This window comes from Balaenoptera acutorostrata, chromosome 6 (genome assembly GCF_949987535.1).
Source record: "Balaenoptera acutorostrata chromosome 6, mBalAcu1.1, whole genome shotgun sequence".
Taxonomy (NCBI): Eukaryota; Metazoa; Chordata; class Mammalia; order Artiodactyla; family Balaenopteridae; genus Balaenoptera; species Balaenoptera acutorostrata.
Genome location: NC_080069.1, coordinates 97,344,984 through 97,366,337, shown reverse-complemented (window position 1 = coordinate 97,366,337; position 21,354 = coordinate 97,344,984). Strand labels below are relative to the sequence as shown.

The window sequence follows — 21,354 nt, the reverse complement described above, 5'->3', positions numbered from 1 at the left end:
AATTGGGTCTATAAGTCTGTCCTTTCAGCTTACAATGGACACTGAATCTTTGAATATTGAACGGACCTCATTTATTCTGTCTGTTGGTCCAATTTGAATCTTAATAGGTTTTTCAACTGGATTTTTTTTTTCTCACTCTCTTAAATAAACATTGCTCTTTGGTTGTAATTGCCTTCTGATTTCCTTTCAAATCAGAAGGAAACCTCCACAGAAGTCCTAAAGGTTGAGTTTTTCCTGGGGACCGTTTCCTTTATGCAAAAGTACAAAAACCCTATGCTAATGTTGGCCATTTAGGATTAATTGTGATTAAAGGCAGTTTATCAGGTCTTTTTTCTTTTTTTTTAACTTTAATGATTGTGTTAATTATAGTAAAGACCTTGAGCTCAAGATAAAGAAAGCCTTTGGTCAAGTAGTGTTCATTCAGTTGTCAGTCCTGTTGCAGGATTTGCAAATTTAATGGAATTAGTGCCATTTTCCAGTTTCCAACTCCAGTCCCATTTCACATGATCACAGTATGGCTTTCTCCTTGGCTGTCTGACACTAGGTCCCAATGGCCTCCACTGAGGGGAGTGGGTGTGCCCCTGGAGGATGCAGAGACCAGCAAGGCACTCTGTCCTCAGGTGGAGCTCCACTGGGGACTCTGTGCTCACCTGATGTAGACACTTAGCACACGGTCGCTTGGGAGATGAGAGTGTGTGCATTTTTAAATGCCAGCGTCAACCGCAGTTGAAAAAAGAGGCTAGCAGGAGTTCCACTCAATAGTTTAGTTTCATCTTTCCTTAAGCAATTTTTAATCTGGCACGTAAAATATTTGATTTGTGAAGATCTTAATGACAGTAGCGCTTTCTAGAAGGAATACTCAAAATTATGATAATATTGGAATAATAGAGATCATTTTCCTCTGGGAGCATCCTCCCAGACTTCAAATAATGGAGTTCATGTTGCCATTATTTGTTTTTAAAAGTCTAACATCCTTCATTTTTTGTTTCTCAGAATCACAGGTAGGTGAATTTAAACTAGTGATCTTATTCCTCTTTAGTTCAACGAGGCAGCCAGCAAAGTGGTTTGTTTTGGTTGTTATAGAGAAGGAGTTCATTTATGAAGCTGGAAGGGCAGGGCTTAGACCCTGTACCTCTGTGCCTGCCATGGAGTCCTGACTACATCCTCACCTACCTGGTCAGCTGGTCCTCACTGGGCTGCAGGGACAGAGGCATCTCGGACACATGACATGTGCCTGCACTGTCTCAAGAGCTGGCTGGTGAAAGAGGAGTTTCTGGAGAAGGTTGCTGGGTTTGGTCACATACTCTATGAGCTAGAACTGGAAAAGAGCCTGGAGATAAGTAAGATAACTTGTTTTGGCAAGAGTAAAAGGAATAGAGTGTTGAGGTGGAAAAATTATATCCAGGTGTTGATATGCTTCATTGAGTGAGTTCTTGACTTGAGCCTATGGGTTTAGAGTTCAAGGCTCCTGAACAATGCTGACAGTCCTGTATTAGTGGCTGAGCCCCTAGGGGAGGTATTCTTGTTAGCTGGCATGTTTACTTGTTTGCTGCCATGTTTACAGGGGTTCTAGAGCATCAGTCTGGCAAATTACAGATTCTCCTTTGCTCACATAAGTCCATGAAAATGAATGTCTTTCCCAACAAATTAGAGTGGCTTTGAGGAAAACCAAATTAAATGTACTCCTATTTAACCTGTGTTTCTTTGAACACAGCTGGAAATTTTGTCATGGTTTTGGGCTACCTGAACCTGTGCTTTCAATGACATTTCTGACATGTTACCGTGGTGAACCTGCTTTAACTAATTTTTCTCATCCCTGAGGTCTGACTTCAGAGGCTTTCAAATTCCACAAATGTTTCCGAGCACCAAGTGGTCCTGGGCTCTGGGCGCAGTGTGGCAGAGGATGGTAAGATGTTGAGACACCATAGCTTGCTGCACATGGCTTGCAGTTTAGCAGGGACCACCTGAGAAGTTGGTACACTGGAGGAGATGGTAGGGAGAGCTGAAGAGATGGAGGAATTAGAAGGCCCAGATTGCAAATAGGTAATTGACCTGGAGGCTGGAGGAAGTGGGCTGGGGAAGAAAACTGTGCTGGGTGCTAAAGATGTGGAGGACGGCGGCCTGCATGGAACAGAGGAGCTGACTGCCCCCAGAGTGGGAGAATAGTATAACTGGGTGGTGGGGTCCCCAAACAGGGGTTTATGGTACAACAACAGCAGAAGTGGCATGAGGATACCAGCGTAACCCTTTCACATCTCCCACTGAGCTGGGCACTGCAGAGAGTTCCAGTGTGTTCTGGAAAAGCCCTTGGGGGAAATTGTGCCGTCTGTGGACAAAGAAGGGAGAAGAGAGATTCCTTTAATAAACTGCCCATTTTGTGCCCCATCCTTGATGAATGCTTTACCCTGTGAAGTCAGCAGCACTAATCATTGTAATAGCTGCCGTTTGCTGGATACTTCCTTTGTTCCAGGAACTGGCTAAATATTTTATATACATTATTTGTTCTATTTAATGGAGAGGATACAGGGACTCAGAACCCCTAGGGTCCCAGAGCAGGTGAGTAGCAGAGTCAGGATTCAAAACCTGCTTTCTCTAACTCCAAAACCTCCCTTCTGTCTACTGGGCCAGTTAATTCAAGAAAATAAGAGTTAAGGATGTCTGGGGAAGTTTGCTGCACAGCGGTATTGGCCTGCAGGAAGTAGAAGGCAGTGAAGGGATTTGGGTTTGTCTGTCCCCAAGTCCTTTGAGCACTGTTATGGGAGATTGGGATTGACATATATATACCAATATGTATAAAATAGATATAACTAATAAGAACCTGCCGTATAAAAAAATCAATAAAATAAAATTCAAAAATTCAAAAAAAATAAACTTTTAGCCTGGGAGAAGGTTGAACATCTGAAGATGCTGACCCTTCCAAGATGTAAACCAAACAAAGTGGTTGTTTTGTTGATACAGTCACCGAGACTTTTATCATAAAATTCTCTTGGAAAACCCTCCTCCAACAACAGGGAATATTATCCAGTCAAGTTTTTCCGCAAATAAAGGATTGCTCATGGAGGTGGGCTTGCTTGTGTTTCTGTATCACTCAGGGTGTTTGTGACTTTGATAGTTCCTTCCCTGCAGGGCCCTCTTGCTTTGGCATTATGATTATGGTTGAGAAAATTTTTTTTTCTATGACATGTAATGTTGACAGGTATTTCATTTCTAGGAGAAAGGTTCATTTTTCCTATATGCTACACATCCCCAACCAGGGAAAAAGCAAATAGTTGTATTGTTTGCTGAAGTCTTCCTTTGAAGCTTGCTCTGTGTTTGTTTAGTGGAAATCAGCAGGGGAAGAAGGGTTATCTCTAACATTTTGTCAGAATTCCTCCATAATTCTACAACAATGAAACAAGAACTTGGGGACAGGACAGATTTGCTTTCAGAAACCCTGGATCTTGTCAGTTTTAGAAGTCCTGAGATTGTTTAGCTGGTAACAACTGGACTGTTGAGAGTGATAAATAGGATCTTTGGTTGTCCAAATATCAGTGACATGATAGAAATAGATTTACACTTTTTGAATCTCCTTTAAAATAGAATTGTTGACAGCATGAGGAATTATGCTTCTCAAAGGCTTGTTACAGATTTGTACATTATTCATGTATCTCTTCTAGCTTTATGTTTTTATGTGTTCATGTCATAACTCTCATTTTGAAAATTAACTATTAGCAAATACTTTTGTCCAGGAAACTGAATATATATTTCAGGGTGAAACAAGAATGTGCAGTTATCTATAAACTTATCGTTACTAATAATCTAGTAAGTATGATACATTTGGTACTTTAAAAAATATCCCCTTGAGTTACAGATTGTTAGAATTGATAAAATTCATTGGTTCTGTATTTTTTAAACAGGTATTGTGATAGCAGAGCCTCTTCTAGAATGACAGGAATTTCGAGAATGATAGAATGGCTTCCTTTTATCCTTGACTTTTATCTTGGAGGATTTCTTACATCTTCTTTTCTCCTTAGATTTGAGTATTAAAATGTTATGGTTTAAGTAGGAACACAGTTTCAGGGGTCACTGAGTACCAGCCCACGGCCTTTCTGCAGGCCTCTAAGGGTCTAGTGGCAACTAAGGACAGTTTCACTGAGTTTGTGGGTCTGCAGTATGGTTGGGGAATGCGAGGGGGTAGAATTTCAGGATTAGCATGAACGACCTTACAGGTAGAGAGCTCAGTGGCAACTGGAGACCGGAAAAGAAACTGAGGCAGTCAAATTAACTTCAGCCTTAATGAAACTGATGGCTCAGCCTGGGAGAGATCACGGGGCGACTCCATGGGGCGACACCCCTCCTTCCACCATGGCAGCCGTGTCCTGTCTTCAGTCATGGGTGCAATGAGCCTGTCCCAGCCTGGTTTTCTGACTGTCAGTAACTTCACTAGCCTTTTCCCTGAATGTGGCTACTGATCCAGAGACATATACTCAGAGAGGCAATTAAAGAACAGACCTTTTCCAAGCAAGCATGCTCTGGTGGGCTTACAGCTTTCATATCTTCATTCTTCAGGACCCTCTACATCTCTCTGGAGACGAGATGCAGCAACACCTGTGATCCTTGCATTTGCATCAGCATCTCATGAAGAGGCCATTCGTTGAGCTTTACCGCCAACACGTTTACTGCAATTCATATGTGATATAGTTAAATCCTGCCGTAAATCCACCTCCTGCTTTTGTTAACGGCTAGTTATTTATTGAGATAAGACATCTAGAAACAGTTTTGTCAGGAGAGATGCTGATTGCTGTTGTCACAGGTTTCAACTTCTATCTCACTTCTGGTGACTGTGGGGAAATTTGTCTAACAAAGAAGAACACACACACAAATTTATCTATTTATCTATCTATTTATTTGTTTAAAATTTAGAGGAATAGCTGCCATAAAACCACTGGTTTTGGAAGACGAAAATTAGTTGCTGACTGCATATTTGCAGTGTATGAACTATTTGGGTAGAACTGATAGGAAAAATGTGTTCAGAAGAACAAGCAGAACTGTAGGAGGGATATAATAGTGAGAAAGTGGGAACAGTTGTTGACAAGTTATTTCTTGAGAAACCTGGGGGCCAGCTCTAACTCTAGGGGGTGAGTCTGGGCAGGCCACTTGCTTTTTGGGGCCTTGGCTTCTCTGTAAGATTGGGGTGTGGTGGGAGCGGGTCTCCAAAGCCACAGTAAACTCTTTCTATCAGCTGGGGGATGGCCTTGCGCTAGGTTGTCCTCTTCTGCCTCGAGGAGCCGACTTCTCTGCTCCAGTGAGAAACGGCGGCTGTGTGGTCCCCACTGGAGACCGTCCTCTCCTGGAGCGAGCAGGCTAGAGGGTTGGCTCCCACCCTTTGACAGAAGCTCAGTCTCACGCGCTCACAGTGTTCTTGCGGGAAGGAAAAAGACCAACCAACCCTTGGTTACTGCACAAACTAAGAGTTTCGGGTAGCAGTGTAAACACGTGCCGTTTTTTTCCTTACTACGTTTCTGTAGACAGATTTAATGCTCTAGGAGGGTAGAAGGCAGTCACGGGATGTAGTTCCTCTTTTCCTTTTGACTTCACTAAGTGGGAAAAAACCCTCCCACCTTGTCTTTCTAGCATGTCTGCCTCTTCCTCTCTCCTCCTTTCTTCTTTATATTTCTCATCGCTCTTTGAAACTTACATGTGAAGTTCACAAGGGCCAAATGTTTTGGTGAGGAAGGGGGTTGGGGGAGCAGTGCAGTAGGTGTTGATTGGGGTCGTCATTTCCCCCATGACGCCAGGCTTCCTGTGAACCTATATTTTTTCTCTTGCCAGCATCACTGAGTCTGTCTGACATTTCAGGTTTTGGTTTAGGGAAAAGTTAAAAGAATTCACGATCCCCGCTGTCACTTGGTGACCCTTTTGCCAGTAGCATATGACACACTCTCATTTCACTGTCCTAAAGAAAGGGGTTACCCACCCCTCGTTACTTTCTGCCTGCTTACTCTGCTTTATTTTTCTTCATTACTCCTATCACCCACTGCCTTAACAACACACTGTTATTTGTCTGTTTTATACCTCCTTGCTAGAATAGAAGGTCCATGAGAGCAGGAACTTTGCCACTTTTGTTCACTGCTGAATCTCCAATGTCTGGAACAGCACCTGCACATAATAGGCATTCAGTAAATATTTGCTGTGGCTGATGGCAGCCTGGCAGAGTTAAGGCTGCAGTTGTTTGTGGAATGAACAGGGGGTGAAGATTTTATTCACTATTTACCTTCCTAGGGAATCACACAATAGTCAAGCTTTACACTATGCAGTACTTAGGTCTTCCAAGGCATGACTTGACTTGTGGAGTATGTGAATTATTGTCATAGAACACAGGTTTTTTGGGGGAGGGAGATCAAATTATTGACATATAATTGACGTACAGTTAAATTTAGCCTTTTTGCATGTACAGTTAGATGAGTTTTGATAAATGTGTATAGTATATGTATAACCACTACCACAGTCATGGTGTAGAATATTTCCATCACTCAATGTTCTTTGCAGTCTGTCCTCTCCCCCACCCCCTGGCAACCACTGATATGATTTCTGTCCCCATTGTTTCACCTTTCCAGAATGTCATACAAATAGACTCATACGGTATGTAGTCTGGCTTTTTTCTCTTAGCATAAGGCTTTTGAGATCCACCCATGCTGTTGCGTGTATTAGTAGTGCAGTCCTTTTTATTATTGCTGAGTAGTACTCCATTTTAATTTATTCACTAATTGATGTACATTTGGATTGTTTCCAGTTTTGGCTATTCTATATAAGACTTCTATAGATGTTCACATACAGGTTTCTGTGTGAACATATGCTCTCATTTCTTTCGGGTAAATACCTGGGATGGGATGGCTGGGCTATAAGTCTGTGCGTAACTTTACAAGAAACTGCCAGAGTATTTTACAAAGTGCCTGTCCCGTTTTTCATTTCCACAAGCAATGTATGAGAGCGCCAGTTGCTCCACATACTAACACTTCCCAATTTTAAAAATTGCAGTAGTTCTAGTGGGTATGCAGTGGTATCTCATTGTGGTTTTAGTTTGCATTTCTCTGCAACTAATGATCTTTGCTTATTTGAGAAGGTCACGGTTCAGCAGGCTGTGGTATTCTCTAGGTATTAATAATTTTAGAATATCAGTGGCACTTGAAGTGAAATTAAAAAAAAAAAAATTGGCCAAAGATTTGAACAGTCGCTTCCGCAAGGTCATACTGTACAAAAAAGGTTAGAGTATGGAACTATGTTAAATTTTGGCAAAGCGTGATCCACCTGGGTGACTGATGCAAAGACCTAGAGAGGGAGCGCCTAGGACTTGGCATGAAGGTGGGGAGAAAGCAGATTTCATGGTTCCTCTGGCCTTGGGAGGGCCTTAGCTAAACCTGTTTGTGGGAAGCCTAGCTAGATTCAATTACACTTTCCCAGATGTCCCAGGAGTCACCTGGGAAGCTCAGCAGTCCTTGTGGCCGTCACAAGTGTGTGGTGAACATAGAGCCCCCTCCCTGGGGACAATTTGCCTGAATCAGTTAATCAAGCTTGAGAAACCGGTTATCACGGGCCCAGGAATGCCACCACCCTTCCATCCTGAATCCCTATTTCTCATGCCCATCTTGTAGTTAATTAATTGAGCAAATATTCCCTGAGGGCTTACTCTATGCCTGATACTGTTTTGCATGCTGGGGAAAACTGCTATGAAGAAAGAGGTCCCGTGGACTCAGAAGGTGGCCGAAACGATGCAAGCGAAAACAGAGGCTGCCCTGGGTGCACCTAGGAGGGGCTCCTAACCGAGTGTGGTCAGGACAGGATCCTAAAGTTGAAGAAGAGCTGGCGAGGCTGACAGTGTTGGAAGCAGTAGTTTCAGGACCGGGAGCACACGGGAGTCCCTGTGGTAGGAGAGAGGGCAGTCCATTTGGAGCCGTGGGTAGTTTTGCGGGGCCTGGTTTAGGAGGTGGGGAGTGGTGAGAGAGGAGGCTGGAGTCATCGGGGAGACCAGCTAAACCAAGGTGAGGACTGGACTTTATCCTCAGGGCGGTGGGGTGCTGGCAGAGGTTTTAAGTGGGCAAGTGGCATACCTGGAACTTGGGTTTAGTGGAATAACTTTGGTTGCTCTGTGATAAATGGATGGAGGGGGCAAGACCGGAGGCAGGGAACCCAGGGAAGTGGCTGTTTTGGTCACGCAGGAGCCAGAACAGGGTGGCCTATTGACTGGCCGTGATTGTGAAGTAGGACCCTTTCCAGCCAGTAACTGGAAATGTGCATAAGGGCAGAAGCGAGTGTGCTACTAGCTTTGAAACATTGAGAAATCTAGTCCATAGTACGGCCTTCTTTTTGGTTTTGGTTTGTTTGTTTGCTTCCTTGGATGTAGAAATGTCCCTTTGGATTCAGTTACCTGAGCAGAGGAATTCAGGCATTGCCAAACCCTCCTCTTTGGGCAAAATTGCTCCCAGCTGTGGTCACCGTGTTCTGAGGTGGGAGGAGGGGATTATGCGGGAGGCCGAGGTCTGTGTCACGGTGGGTAGGGGAAGTCAGGCAAGAAGCCTGCCTGTTGGTACCCAGCGAAGCCAGAGCAAGACCTTCCACTGCTGCTCCAGGCTACTTCTCGCTGACTTCTCTGCGTGTCTCCTGGAGGGTCTCTGAGGCCAGAATCCATGTCTGGAGACCCAGAAACTCTGCTTTAGGAAAATACTCTCCAAAAAGCCTCCTCCTAGCTGTTCTCTTCTCGTGAACATTCTATAGAGGCGTGTCTTCTTTTCCTCTGAGATTCTCCACTCAGATTTAGGGGATTCTGTGTCCTGGTTTGGGCCTGGGGGTCTCTGACACCAGGCCATTCTGATTTCATCCTTCCTACTTTGCCGGAAACCCACATTGGATTTGCTAGAAATAATGGAGTAGAAAAGATTGTTTAGACAGGATATAACCATTTCTCTATTAGAGGGTACTGATAGACCAGAGAAAGAAAAGTGGGGAGAAGGGAACTCATTTCTTTGACACTTACAGTGTGCCGTGTGCTTTGTTGGGTACTTACTTATATCGTCTCATTGAATCCATTGAATATCATGCAAGGTAGGTATTGTCACCCTCATTTTATAATGAGGAAATTGATGCTCAGAGAGCATAAAGATTTGGCCAAGGGCACATAGTTGGGAAGCTGGGCCTAATTCCTGTCTAGGCTCTCTTTCTGCTAAGTTAATTTTCCTTTTTAAAAAAATTTTATTTATTTATTTATTTTTGGCTGTGTTGGGTCTTCGTTTCTGTGCGAGGGCTTTCTCTAGTCACGGCAAGCAGGGGCCACTCTTCATCGCGGTGCGCGGGCCTCTCACTATCACGGCCTCTCTTGTTGCGGAGCACAGGCTCCAGACGCGCAGGCTCAGTAGTTGTGGCTCACGGGCCTAGTTGCTCTGCGGCATGTGGGATCTTCCCAGACCAGGGCTCGAACCCGTGTCCCCTGCGTTGACAGGCAGATTCTCAACCACTGCGCCACCAGGGAAGCCCCCAGTTTTCCTTTTTTAATTACAAACTTGTGTTCCAACCTCCTCATTGTTACCTTGGGGATCTGAAAAGATTCTTGTAGCTTCTAAATTAACTAAGTGATTCCTGGAGAGCAGCTTTCGCATGAGAAAAATCTAGCTAATTATTTATTTCTGTGTTTCTGGAATGCAAGCCCTGTCCTAGGCCACTTTCAAAATAATTTGGGATTGCAAGCACGCAGCTCACAATCAAATTCTGGCTCTCAGCGCTTGGAGGCCAGTTGCCATCTTTAAACAACAAATTGCGGATGGACACAGTGCTGACTTAACTCTTCTTTTCGGAGTGAGAATTTTTTTCGGGGGGGGCGGCATCTGTGTCCAACTAGAGGTTTGCTGAGCAAACGATAAAGAAAAGAAATAGGGGGACTTCTCTGGTGGCGCAGTGGTTAAGACTCCACGCTCCCAATGCAGGGGGCCCAGGTTTAATCCCTGGTCAGGGAACTAGATCCCACAGGCATGCCACAACTAAGAGTTCACATGCCACAACTAGGGAGCTGGTGAGTCGCAACGAAGGAGCCCGCCTGCTGCAACTAAGGAGCCCACGTGCCAAAACTAAGGAGCCCAAGAGCCACAACTAAGGAGCCCAGCTGCTGCAACTAAGACCCAGTGCAACCGAATAAATAAATACATCAATAAATAAAAAGAAAAAAGAAATAGGTCCCAAGACTTGACTATTTCAGAGGAATCCCTGATTTGTTGGCTTGTCAATGAATGAATTAAAATACATAATAGTAGAGTCAGTCCTTCTTCTCAGACACTGCAGACTCCTTCCATTCCCTCTTCTTTTTTAGAAGTTTTTAATCCAGGTCCTTGTGGGGTGGGGACCAAGAGGGTAAAATCCTGCTATAGATCAACCTTTGCATTGAGGTCTGTTTGGACCCACAGATATTTAGTCCAGTACTTGGTTTTGTATGCACAAGTGCTCACTACATTCTTAGCTGTTTTTGCTGTTTGTTCCTTGGGCCTAATATCCCACCTCTACTCCACCACAGGCCACAATGATTAAATGAGCCATTTTAGAGGTAAAGCTGGTTTCTGATTTCTGCTAAGGGTTCATGACTGTGAAGTGGAATCAGGGCGTAGCTTTGACCTGTGTATCCCTCCCTGCTTCCAGTTTTCATTTTTCACCCTTTCCCCAACTTTAATTTTAGTATGACTACCTGGGATTATTCCAGTATTAAATGAATACCATTGTTGAGGGGGCAGCAGGGACACACAGAAGGTTGTATCCCCTGTTTATGAGAACCCCCGCCCCCAGCATGGCAAAACAGTCCTCCAAGGAGGCACCTGTGACACCTGACAAGGCGTAGGCGGGCCTTGTGTGCAGGTGCAGGTGTAGCAAGACCAGAAATGTGCATATGTCCGGACAATGAGAGCTTGTCAGTTTCACAGGTGATGCTCTCCGTCTGCCTTAGCTGCCTTGTTTTTCTCAATGGGATATTGTTTCCTTTCCACACACACACAGCACTGGGGTTGTCCTCATCACCTGGGAGCCAGGTGTCCTTGGCATTTCCTTGGTGTTTACTCACACCATCTAAGATACCATCACCTCTAAGACACGCTGTGACTTTCCAGACTAGGAAACTGCTTTATCGATGGTGCCATTTATCACCGGAAGGACTCAACTTCGGGGCCAGATGAAAACGTAGCTTGCAGCAAATTTCAGGGACTAGCATAAGTCACTCCAGGTTCAAGGCAAAATTTATAAATGCTACTGACATTTTCTGAGAGGGGAGGCAGTTTCTTAGCGAAGGGAGGCAGGTCTCTAGGATTCCAATATGCCCTTTGCAATCTCAGGGTTTTGGCCACCTAAGGTTGCTCACGTAGGTCTGCCTTCATAAGTGCATTTTTCATTCCCAAATGATCACACCAGTGGAGCTCAATTGATTGGGATAATAATGACTCACTCCCAGGCTACTGCCAGAAAACCTCCAGAATCCCTGTTTACCAGAGACCCCAAGGCTAGAAGTTGGGGACTCATGACTTAATGGAGAAGTAGTCATGAGGCAGAGCTGGGTTTGAGGGCTCAGGTGAGAGGGCTGGTGCAATAGCCCTCACTGGCGTATAGCTTTGCAGCAAAAACTGACGGCGCTCTCCCCTCTTGCTTTATCTTTCAGTTAATGACCAGCCACAGCGTCCCCGCTGTGAGCTCCGGCCACTTCCTCCACGGGCTCCCGAGCCACACGCAGGCTGCTGTGGTGTCGGCTGAGGTAACATGGCTTGTTGGCCTCAGCTGAGGTTGCTGCTGTGGAAGAACCTCACTTTCAGAAGAAGACAAACAGTAAGCCTGGGTTTCTCTGGGGGTTCTCCCATGCTTTTCTTCCTGATTTTGAGTTGGGAGGGGAGGAGGGGGGAAAGGGAGTCTTCTTGGTTTTCTCAAAATGATTGAATGAATCTGCCCTGGTGGACACGGGACTGTGTGTAGGGTCCTGATCGAGCCCCGTCACTTATCACAGGGAGCAGATTGGCAACCAGGAAGAAATGATAGCTTTGGTGTGTGCTAGTACCCAGGCCTGAGTTCTGACCTCTGGAATCTGGCACAGAATTGCCCCTTTGCCATCTTCCGCTTAACTTTTGCTGCAGCCCTGGGGGCCACCTGGCTCTCCAAGAGCATCTAATGGTTTCTGGGCAGTGGAAATGAAGTGAGTTCGTGGCCCAGCTCTTAGAGATCAAAGGCTGGATCTGTTAGTGTCAGCGTGGACTCTTTCCTGTCAGCTTTGACTGCAAGCCTGGAGGAATATAAAACTGAGATTTGTTTTATTTCTGTGGAGTGTTCTAAGCCATTCACTTCTGGATGGGACAATGACCCTTTCAGTAATCCCGAGAAGGCCATCTTTAACTCACAGGTGAATGGTATTTTTCCATGAGAAGATAAAGGCTATAAGGCCCGGTGACCTCTCTGAAGCTCCGACATCAGCTCTTGGCTTCTCCCTCTCTGAACACTCCTAGAGATCCTGTCTAGTCTCCTGGGTTTAGCCGCACCTCTCTGTAGTAGGCTTCTAAATGTCTGTTTCCTGCCCTGCCTTTTTTCCTGAATTCTAAACCTACATCCCCATTTGGCTGTCCTCATGAAGCTTAACACATCTGCAACCGAAATGTTCATCTTTCTTAGACTCAAAGAGCTATAAGGGATCTTGGATATAACTTAATTCAGTGTTTCTGAAACTAGACTAATGCTTGGCCGGCCGTTCTTTAAAAGAACAAAAATGTCGGGGCTTCCCTGGTGGCGTAGTGGTTGAGAATCTGCCTGCCAATGCAGGGGACACGGGTTCGAGCCCTGGTCTGGGAAGATCCCACATGCCGCGGAGCAACTAGGCCCGTGAGCCACAACTACTGAGCCTGCGCGTCTGGAGCCTGTGCTCCGCAACAAGAGAGGCCGTGATAGTGAGAGGCCCGCGCACCGCAATGAAGAGTGGCCCCCGCTCGCCACAACTAGAGAAGGCCCTCGCACAGAAATGAAGACCCAACACAGCCAAAAAAAATAAACAAACTCATTAAAAAAAAAAAAAAAAAAAGTAAATGAATAAATAATGTCTTTTTAAAAAAAAAAAAAAAAAAAAGAACAAAAATGTCAAGGTTCTCCTCTGTTCACTAAATTTATTTTTTTATTATAATGTTACTTAAATATGAACATATATGAAACTAGATATAAACCCCTTATTCTTACAGGCCATATGACCCATACAAACTTACAAATTAAACGCAAACAAAATTGCAAAACCAGTACTGTTAATGTAGTAAGGCAGCTGACACTGTTTAGCTGAAGCCATATTATAGGTAACAATGTGACTATGGTAGTGAATGCTTATTCGTTTGAGTTTGGACAGTCTATATTACTATGTGCTAATGATTCAATTTTCCAATCGTTTTTTCCAGTGACCTTCATTTGATATCATTTGGCTTTCATTTGGTCCAATCTCATCATTCACAAGTTGCGTCTGCATCTGTGCCTTTCTCATTGGTCTGCTACAATTATATAGGTACTAACACAATCACAAACACAAATATAAACTTAGGCTTGAAATCTTGTTCCAGAACTTGGTTATAAAGTAGGCATTCAGAAAAATCCAGATATGTTTATTCACATTTGCTTAGATGACCATTGAAATGAAAACACAAAATTTTAAAATCCTGACATAGAACTCATATATAATCCCTCATGGATATGTGTGTATATGTGTGACTCTAGAGTTGGTTCTCTAAACCATTATGTCAGATTGCTCTTCAGTGGTATTATTATTTTTTCTATCTTCAGTCTTGCAGTTTCTAACCCCTTCCTTGCCTTTGCCCCTGCCTCCCATGGCTCTGCCCAGGTCCTGGTGTTCCAAAGACCTATACGGTCACCTCCTAATCTCATTTCTTAGCTACTGTGTGGTCCAGGTCCCCTGCCTCTTCTCATCATAGTGGCAGCAGCCCACGTGATGGGCAACTGTCTCTGCTGTGCTGTGTCCATTAGCCGGTGAGTAGTGGAAAGAACTATATCATCTTAGTGATGCAAGGTCTCAAGGGCAGTCCAACCCAAACCTGTCATTTTACAGATAAGAACACTGAGGCACAAAGCAGGGAAGGGATTTCCCCAAGGTCAACCAAGGAATCAGCAGCACAGGGTCCTGGAACAGGATTTGGGATTGGGCCATCCAGGCTGGGCCAGTCTCTACTAGTCTTGCTGCTTCTTGCTCAATATTGCTTATCAGTTTAAAAAGCATTACAAGTAGAGAGATAGGCGGGCTTAGTCAAAGGCAGTTTTTGGCCTTGTGGCAGAGTTCTTGTTGAAAGAGTAAGAAGGAGACAGCATCCTGACACAAAAGGGCTTTTCTAGGTGTTACACCTACTGCCTGCTAGCTTGTCCCCCCTTCCTGATTTCTACAGGAAATGTATTTTGCCAAACCGGAAACAAAGGGTGGTTTATTTCAGGTTGCACATGCTTAGGTTGTCAGAGCTGGAAAGATCTGACCTGCTTCTTGTACAGCTGATGGGATTGGGGTTTGGGGTAGGGGACAGGGGTCCAGAGTGGGTGGGTCATGGAAGTAGCACCAGAACCAATTTCCTGGTGGCCCTACAGGCACAGGCCCTTTTTTAGCAGGCTTTGCCTTATCTGCATGAAAGATTTAATGCCCATGGATCTCAAGTGCTGGCTGTAGCTACTTCCCAATCCCCCTGGCTTGGATCTCTAGATATATTGTTTTATAGACAATGGAACCTGTTTAGGGTTTTGGTACCACTTTGTTAGCTCACATAGTCAGAACGAGCTCTGCCCAGTAGGCAGGGGAAGAAGTTAGCAGCTCCAAATAGTTCTTGCCCACAGTGTATGGAAGACCATTGCTTGATTTCCTCCTTCTGAGATCCTGGATGTACACACTTGGCCCTAGAGCCTGGCACTGGGGATATGCTTAATAAGTATTTGCTGAACGGGGTGGGGGGTAAATGCGTTAAATGGGCCATTAGTTTACAGGTCTCAAGGAGGCTCCCCTGCTATAGGGGCCTTGTGTGCAGGCAGATGGGAAGAAAGATGTAAAAGCTGGGTGCTGAACAGTAAACCCCGAGCAACCTTCCTGAAAGGTGGCCATTTGCCCTTTCACTCTGTGTCCTTGTTTGCTAATGAATCCTGGGGACCTCTCTCTTGTGCTCCCATTATGCAGACTCATGGGGACCATCAGCCAGGGGTAGATTTCCGCTGTTCCTGTTGGGCAAAGAATACATTGAAATTGAGTTGCATAAGTTGGGTGCAAAGCTCAGTTTGGGTCCAAAGTAACGGTTAACTTGTGTGGGTGGCAGTCACTGAGCACAAACAGGGCTTGGGACAGGAAGGGCGAGGGGCTTCAGAGTTCTCCGGATCCTCATCTGGTTTTAGGCTGAGCCAGAGGCCAAGGTCCCCATGGAACAGATGGGACAGAGTACGGCCATATGGCCTCTCTTTTTTCTCTTTGCCATTGATTTTCTCATTTAGATCTGTCTAGCTGTGTCTGGGAAAATAGATAATTCTAATTTCTGCATATATCAATATTAGAGTATCAATATTTGGGGATTGTTTAATGACAAGGAATAAGCTATCAAATAAATAAAAATTAAGACTCCTCATTTAAGAGCCACTAGAGAATTTTATAGCATAGACGCAAAATTTCTGCACCTCCACCCGGCTTCTAATTTCACCTGATACATTTCTTTCCTGTCCTTAGTCCTGGCCTGGCATTGCTGGTTCAAATCCAGATAAGAATTCTAATTATTATCTAATTCTCATTCAGTTCTAATTCCAGCTTGGCCACTATATGTCTCAATGGCTCAGGGAAACTCATTTTTCCTGAGTTTTAGTTTCCACTTCTTTGGAATGAGGAAAGTTAGAACAAATAGCCATTTGTTGTTTCCTTTGGATAGATATTTATTGAACATCTACTGCACGTAAGATAGTGTGCTGGGTATACAGGCAGGATCCCTGCCCTCATAGAGCTTACAGTTCAGTGAGGGAAGCAGATATGAAGCACATTATCACATAAGTAGAAATCTCATAACAAACTGTGATAAGTGCTATGAAGGAAAAAACCCAAACTGTTCTACTATGTTAGGTACTACCAGGCTGTGGATAGGGAGTTAATTTAGAATAGAAGGTCATGACATTTAAGCTGAGAGCCTTGAAGTTCGAGCAGCAGTTAGCCAGGGGAAGATCAGGAGCTCAGCCGTCAGGCCACTGGATTCCGGGCAGAGAGACAGAGGGTGTGAAGGCCACGGGCCTAACGCATGTTCTGGAGTCAAAGAACAGGAAAGCCAGTGGCACTGAAGGAAGACTGGCTGGAGGTGAGTTGGGAGTCAGCAGGGGCAGATCATGCAGCCATGGAGCTGAGCAAGGGCAGCTGAATTTTATTTTATGTGCAGAAGGAGTCTCTGAGGTAGATGGGTCATGATGACGAGGGTCAGATGACGTGGTCCTTGGCACTGAGGGGACTTGAAGGACGATAGCCCAAGGAGACAATTATAATCATTACATACATACATACATACCATTTTGTGCTCTGTTTTCCTCTTTCATTTAACATCATTTGGCATATATGCTGCCGTGTTTCCAAATAATTTACATATTTATAATAATGATTCTTGATGTGTAGGCTGTGTTTTGTACTTTTGAAAGTACTTTTGTATCTGTTATCTTCTTGATTTTCACAGCAATTCTGAGAGGTATGCATTACAATTTTTGTTCCACAGGTGAAGAAAGTGTTATAAGTTAGTAAATTAGTAAGAGGAGGGGCAGGATCTTTTGGGCCCAAATCTGCCATGGGATAATGCCACTGACACTCCCGGTAGCATTACAGTAATCCATCAATGCAGTTTTCATTTTGTAAGTTCATACCCTATTGCCAACATTCAGATGTTTCCCGTGTTTGCTGTTATACATAAACTACTATGAAGACTTTATACATATAGCCTTTTCTTATTTTTATATTATTTCCTTAGGCCAAAATCTCAGAAGTACGATTCCTAGGACCAAGGAAATGGCCCTTGACATATACGATCAGATGTCCTTCCGAAGGATCAAACCAATTTAAAAATCCACCATCACCGCATGAGGCTTTACAGTTCTGGGAGGGCAGGCGTGGTTTTCAGATTTCTTTTTCCCTCAAGCATTTCTCTGATTTGATCTTTAAGATTTCACTTTAATTTGTCCAGACTTAATTGAGGTATATATCGATAAGTATTTTTCATCGTGATGCTGATATAGCCTAGAGTGTGCTATTGCTTTGATGAACATCCTGTTAACTGGGAAAATTCATTGTCTCACATTTTACTTTTTTAACCTCTCAGAATAGTCTTTCATATTTTCATCTGTTTCTTTTCCCCATTGAATTGTATTACCTTATCAAATTCTAAAAGTAGCCTAGCACTATTTTAATGTCCCAGGGACACTGGGTAATGTCTAGAGACATTGTTTGGCGGTTACAGCCCTGGCCAGGGGTGGTTGGTACTGTTGGTTCTGGCGGGCGGGGACCAGGGATGGGGGAAACATTCTTACATTCACAGGAGGGCTCCTTACAACGCTTATCTGGCCGCAAATGTCAATAGTGCTGTTGAGAGAAACCCTGCTCTAGAAAGGCTCCTTCATATTATCCCCATGTTGTTGCTGAGGAATAACGAGGTGGAAAGTCCCCAGAGCAGCTCAGTGTAGCAATTTACTGAAACATCAGAATTTTTGTTTTAATACCCAACCTAAAAGAAGGCTTCTGAGTTTCTAACTTTGGTAAGAAGCATCTTTTGAACACGGTGTTCCTCTCCATCTCCTCTGCCTCGTGGTGGGGGCAGATGTGGAGGGAGGTGGGTAGGTATCATCAGACTAAGATTTAGAAGAGTTTTCTAGTTTTCTATAGGAGTGTGTAGCAGTAAAGCATCAGTCTTATTTCCAAGCTATTGGGTTGGCCAAAAAATTCGTTTGGGTTTTCCATCTGGTATGGAAGACCCAAATGAACTTTTTGGCCAACCCAAATATTTTTGAGGGCCTATTCTAAAGGAAAAGTGCTAAAGTGCTTAGAGATGGGGGAGAAATCTGATTTTGACAATGAGTGGAGCCAGAATGGCATTCCTGGCAGAAGTCGAATTGGGTTTCTAGAGGGAGGCTATTAGGAAAAGAAGTACCTAGAACAGCCCCCTGAGTTTGGAAGGCAAATTCTATGTTCAATGACAGAAATAATTTTAGAGGTTCAGAGTAAAAGTGCACGGAGAGAATTGTGTGTCACGAGTTCTCTGGTTTGAGTGCTGGCTCTTGGAGACGGTCTCTTCATTCATTCATACATGTTAGTATCTCAGCTCAGCACGGCTTATAAAGATCAAGATCTAGATACTCTGGTAATGGGGCAGGGGGTAAGGAGGCTGGGGTGCATAGTGGCTAAGAACACACCCTTGAGTTGGACTGGCTTTGAATTCTGGCTCTGCCATTTACCAGGCTTGTATCTTTGGGCAATTTATTTACCCTTTCAGCCTCAGTTCCCTCATCTGTGAACTGGGTATTATAATAGTGCTAATGGGGTTATTTGAAGATTAAATGAGTTCATCTATGTTAAGCACTTAGAACGCTGATACATGGTAAGACCTATTTAAGTGTTAGCTGTCATTATTGTCCGTCAGTCTTTTCCTTACCTCTTTCCCTAATCTGCTTACACCCACTGGCTTCAGCTGCTGAAAATGAGTTGCAAGATTTTCTTCGTGCTCTTTGCTATTAGTGCCATGGGAAAGATCCATTCATTTTTTTTTTTTTCAATCAATCAACATATTTTGAGCATCTGCTCCCCTATTGGATCCTAGATGTGGGGCTACAGAGATGTCCAGGAACATAAACTTTGATTCACTGGGTCAGATCAGTGCCCAGGAGGGCTGGTGAGTGCCAGACTCCTCTTAAGTGGAGTCTTTTTTTTTTTTTTTTTTTTTTTTTTTTAATGTTTCTGTTGCCTAACTTTTTTTTTTTTTTTTTAATTAAACCTTTCTTACAACACTTCTTAATTTTATTTATTTATTTATTTTTGCTGTGTTGGGTCTTCGTTTCTGTGCGAGGGCTTTCTCTAGTTGTGGCAAGCGGGGGCCTCTCTTCATCGCGGTGCGCGGGCCTCTCACTATCGCGGCCTCTCTTGCTGTGGAGCACAGGCTCCAGACGCGCAGGCTCAGTAGTTGTGGCTCACGGGCCTAGTTGCTCCGCGGCATGTGGGATCTTCCCAGACCAGGGCTCGAACCCATGTCCCCTGCATTGGCAGGCAGATTCTCAACCACTGCACCACCAGGGAAGCCCTTAAGTGGAGTCTTGTAAGTCTTGGCCATCTTGTAAGGTATACATCTCAAACATGACTCTGTAAGAGGCAGGATGATGGGTGCAAAAGCACGTCGGGGTCAGTAGATCTGGGTTCAAACTCTGGTGCACTCTCTTACCAGGCTATGGCTCATAACCTGCCCCAATCTTACTTTCTTCACTATCTAGTGATACCAGCTACCTCCCAAAGTTCTTGTGAAAATTAAATATTAGAGATGAGGTATATAAATCCCTGGTACACAGTAGGTGCTCAGGATTGGCCGTAACTATCATAAACCTATAGGCCATGAACTCATCTTACCTCTGTGGAACCTGTTGGTATTTTTTGACTGTGCCACCTAGAGGGGTCATTTCCTACCTGGGCCACACGAGTTGGGCAAAACTAGCTGCTAATCTCAACCCTGCCACTGACTTTCTCTGTGACTTACCCTTCCTTGAGCTTTAGCCTTGCCACATATAAAATACAGACAATAATGGTTCCTACATCTCAGGGTTGTTTGCAGGCTTAAATGAAATAATCCATGTATAATGTGCCTGCTACACACTTGACTCTAAAAAAGTAAATGGTAGCTATTATTTATCGCAAAAGTACACATAGTAGCTTCAGAGCTTCAAGGCTGATGATTACTCATACTCTTCATTTAATTTTGGTTTTGTTGCTTTTTTTTTTTTTAACTTCATTATTCTTTTCTGAATGTACTCACACTTAAACCGTTTTTTGGAAGTTTTACTCCCATCTGTTAATATTTGTGAGTGGTTTTATTTAGCTGTAAGCTTGGAATGCATACAATTTTGTGTTCCACTTTTTTCACTTAATATTATATGGTTAATAGTGTCTGTGTTTCATAAACCTTGTTGTAGTGACTGCATAATGTATTGTTGAGTAGATGTGCCGTATTTAATCATTTCTCTATTGCTGTGCAATTAAGTTGTTTCCAATACTTTGCCATTATAGTGTTTGAAAGAATGAGTAACTTAGTGTATATAGCTTTTAGATATTTTAAACTTAGTTCTGTGGGATGAATTTCTAGGAATACTGTTTGGTCAAGGGGAATAAACATATCTTTTTGAATACATATGGCCAAGTTGCTTTCCCAAAGGGCTCAACTGACTTACATTTCCATCTTTATTATTTTGTAAACTTCAGTTCATTCTCTCACTCAACACACATTTTTCAAGCCCTTATCATGCGGCAGGCTCAGTGAGAAGAAAGGGACACTAGAGGAGGAGCCCCTGCTATGCCCAGTGCTGGTAGAGGCTCAGGGTACTTGGGGAGCCCAAGGAGGGACTTGCAGCTCAGCTGGTAGAGGAGGCTGAATGTCATTTGAAAGCTTGGAGATTTCACTGTGTGTTACCTCTTTGGGATTATTTACAGAAATATTTAGCAAGACCAGCCCCATCTTTGGTCTTGGAGACCCCACTGACAGCATGCTTTCTTCCAAAGAAGGACCCATTTGTCTTTTTTTTTTCCTGGTGTGCTATCTAGAGCAAACTATTCTTCATAGTTATATGGTGACAGTGGGGTTTTTTTTTTTTTTTTGTTCTACTAGAGAAGTAATACATGCTCATTATGGAAAATTTTGAAAACACAGGAAGGTGTTTAAAAAAATCACCCATGTTCTTATCATCCTAGGACATCCACTGTCCTCATCCATGTATTTCCTTCTAAAAAGAAGATTTAAAAAAGAGTTTAATGTGGAACCATATCAAAGGTCTTTGGAATGTAAAATACCAGAAATCCAACGACAAATAATAAAAGCTAAAACCAATCTGAAGCAGAAAGGTTAAATTAATTATGATCTGTTCACAGCGTGGAGTATCAAGTGGCCATTAAAATCTGTATTTTAAGAGAGTATTTTATGTCATGGAAAACAATCCCAGTATGATGTTCAATGAAAAAGCAAAATACAAAACTATATATGCTGTATAATCTTAATTTTGTAGAGAAAAATCATTATTTATGTATGAATAGGAAAAAAAGACAAAAAAATATTAATGGAGAACCATTGTTAGCTTAATTTACTAGGGATTATC

At 43.5% G+C, this 21,354-nt stretch overlaps 1 protein-coding gene across 3 annotated transcripts in view; it reads left to right on the top strand.

Moving 5' to 3' along the window:
* ABCA1 (ATP binding cassette subfamily A member 1) overlaps window positions 1–21,354 on the top strand; it is a 139,100-nt gene that overhangs the window by 9,671 nt on the left and 108,075 nt on the right. For all 3 annotated transcript variants that reach the window (XM_057547558.1, XM_007178271.3, XM_007178270.3), the window contains exon 2: window positions 11,660–11,823. In XM_057547558.1, coding sequence (XP_057403541.1) covers window positions 11,758–11,823 — 66 coding nt within the window. In that variant the 5' untranslated portion in view covers window positions 11,660–11,757. The remainder of the gene's footprint in view (window positions 1–11,659; window positions 11,824–21,354) is intronic.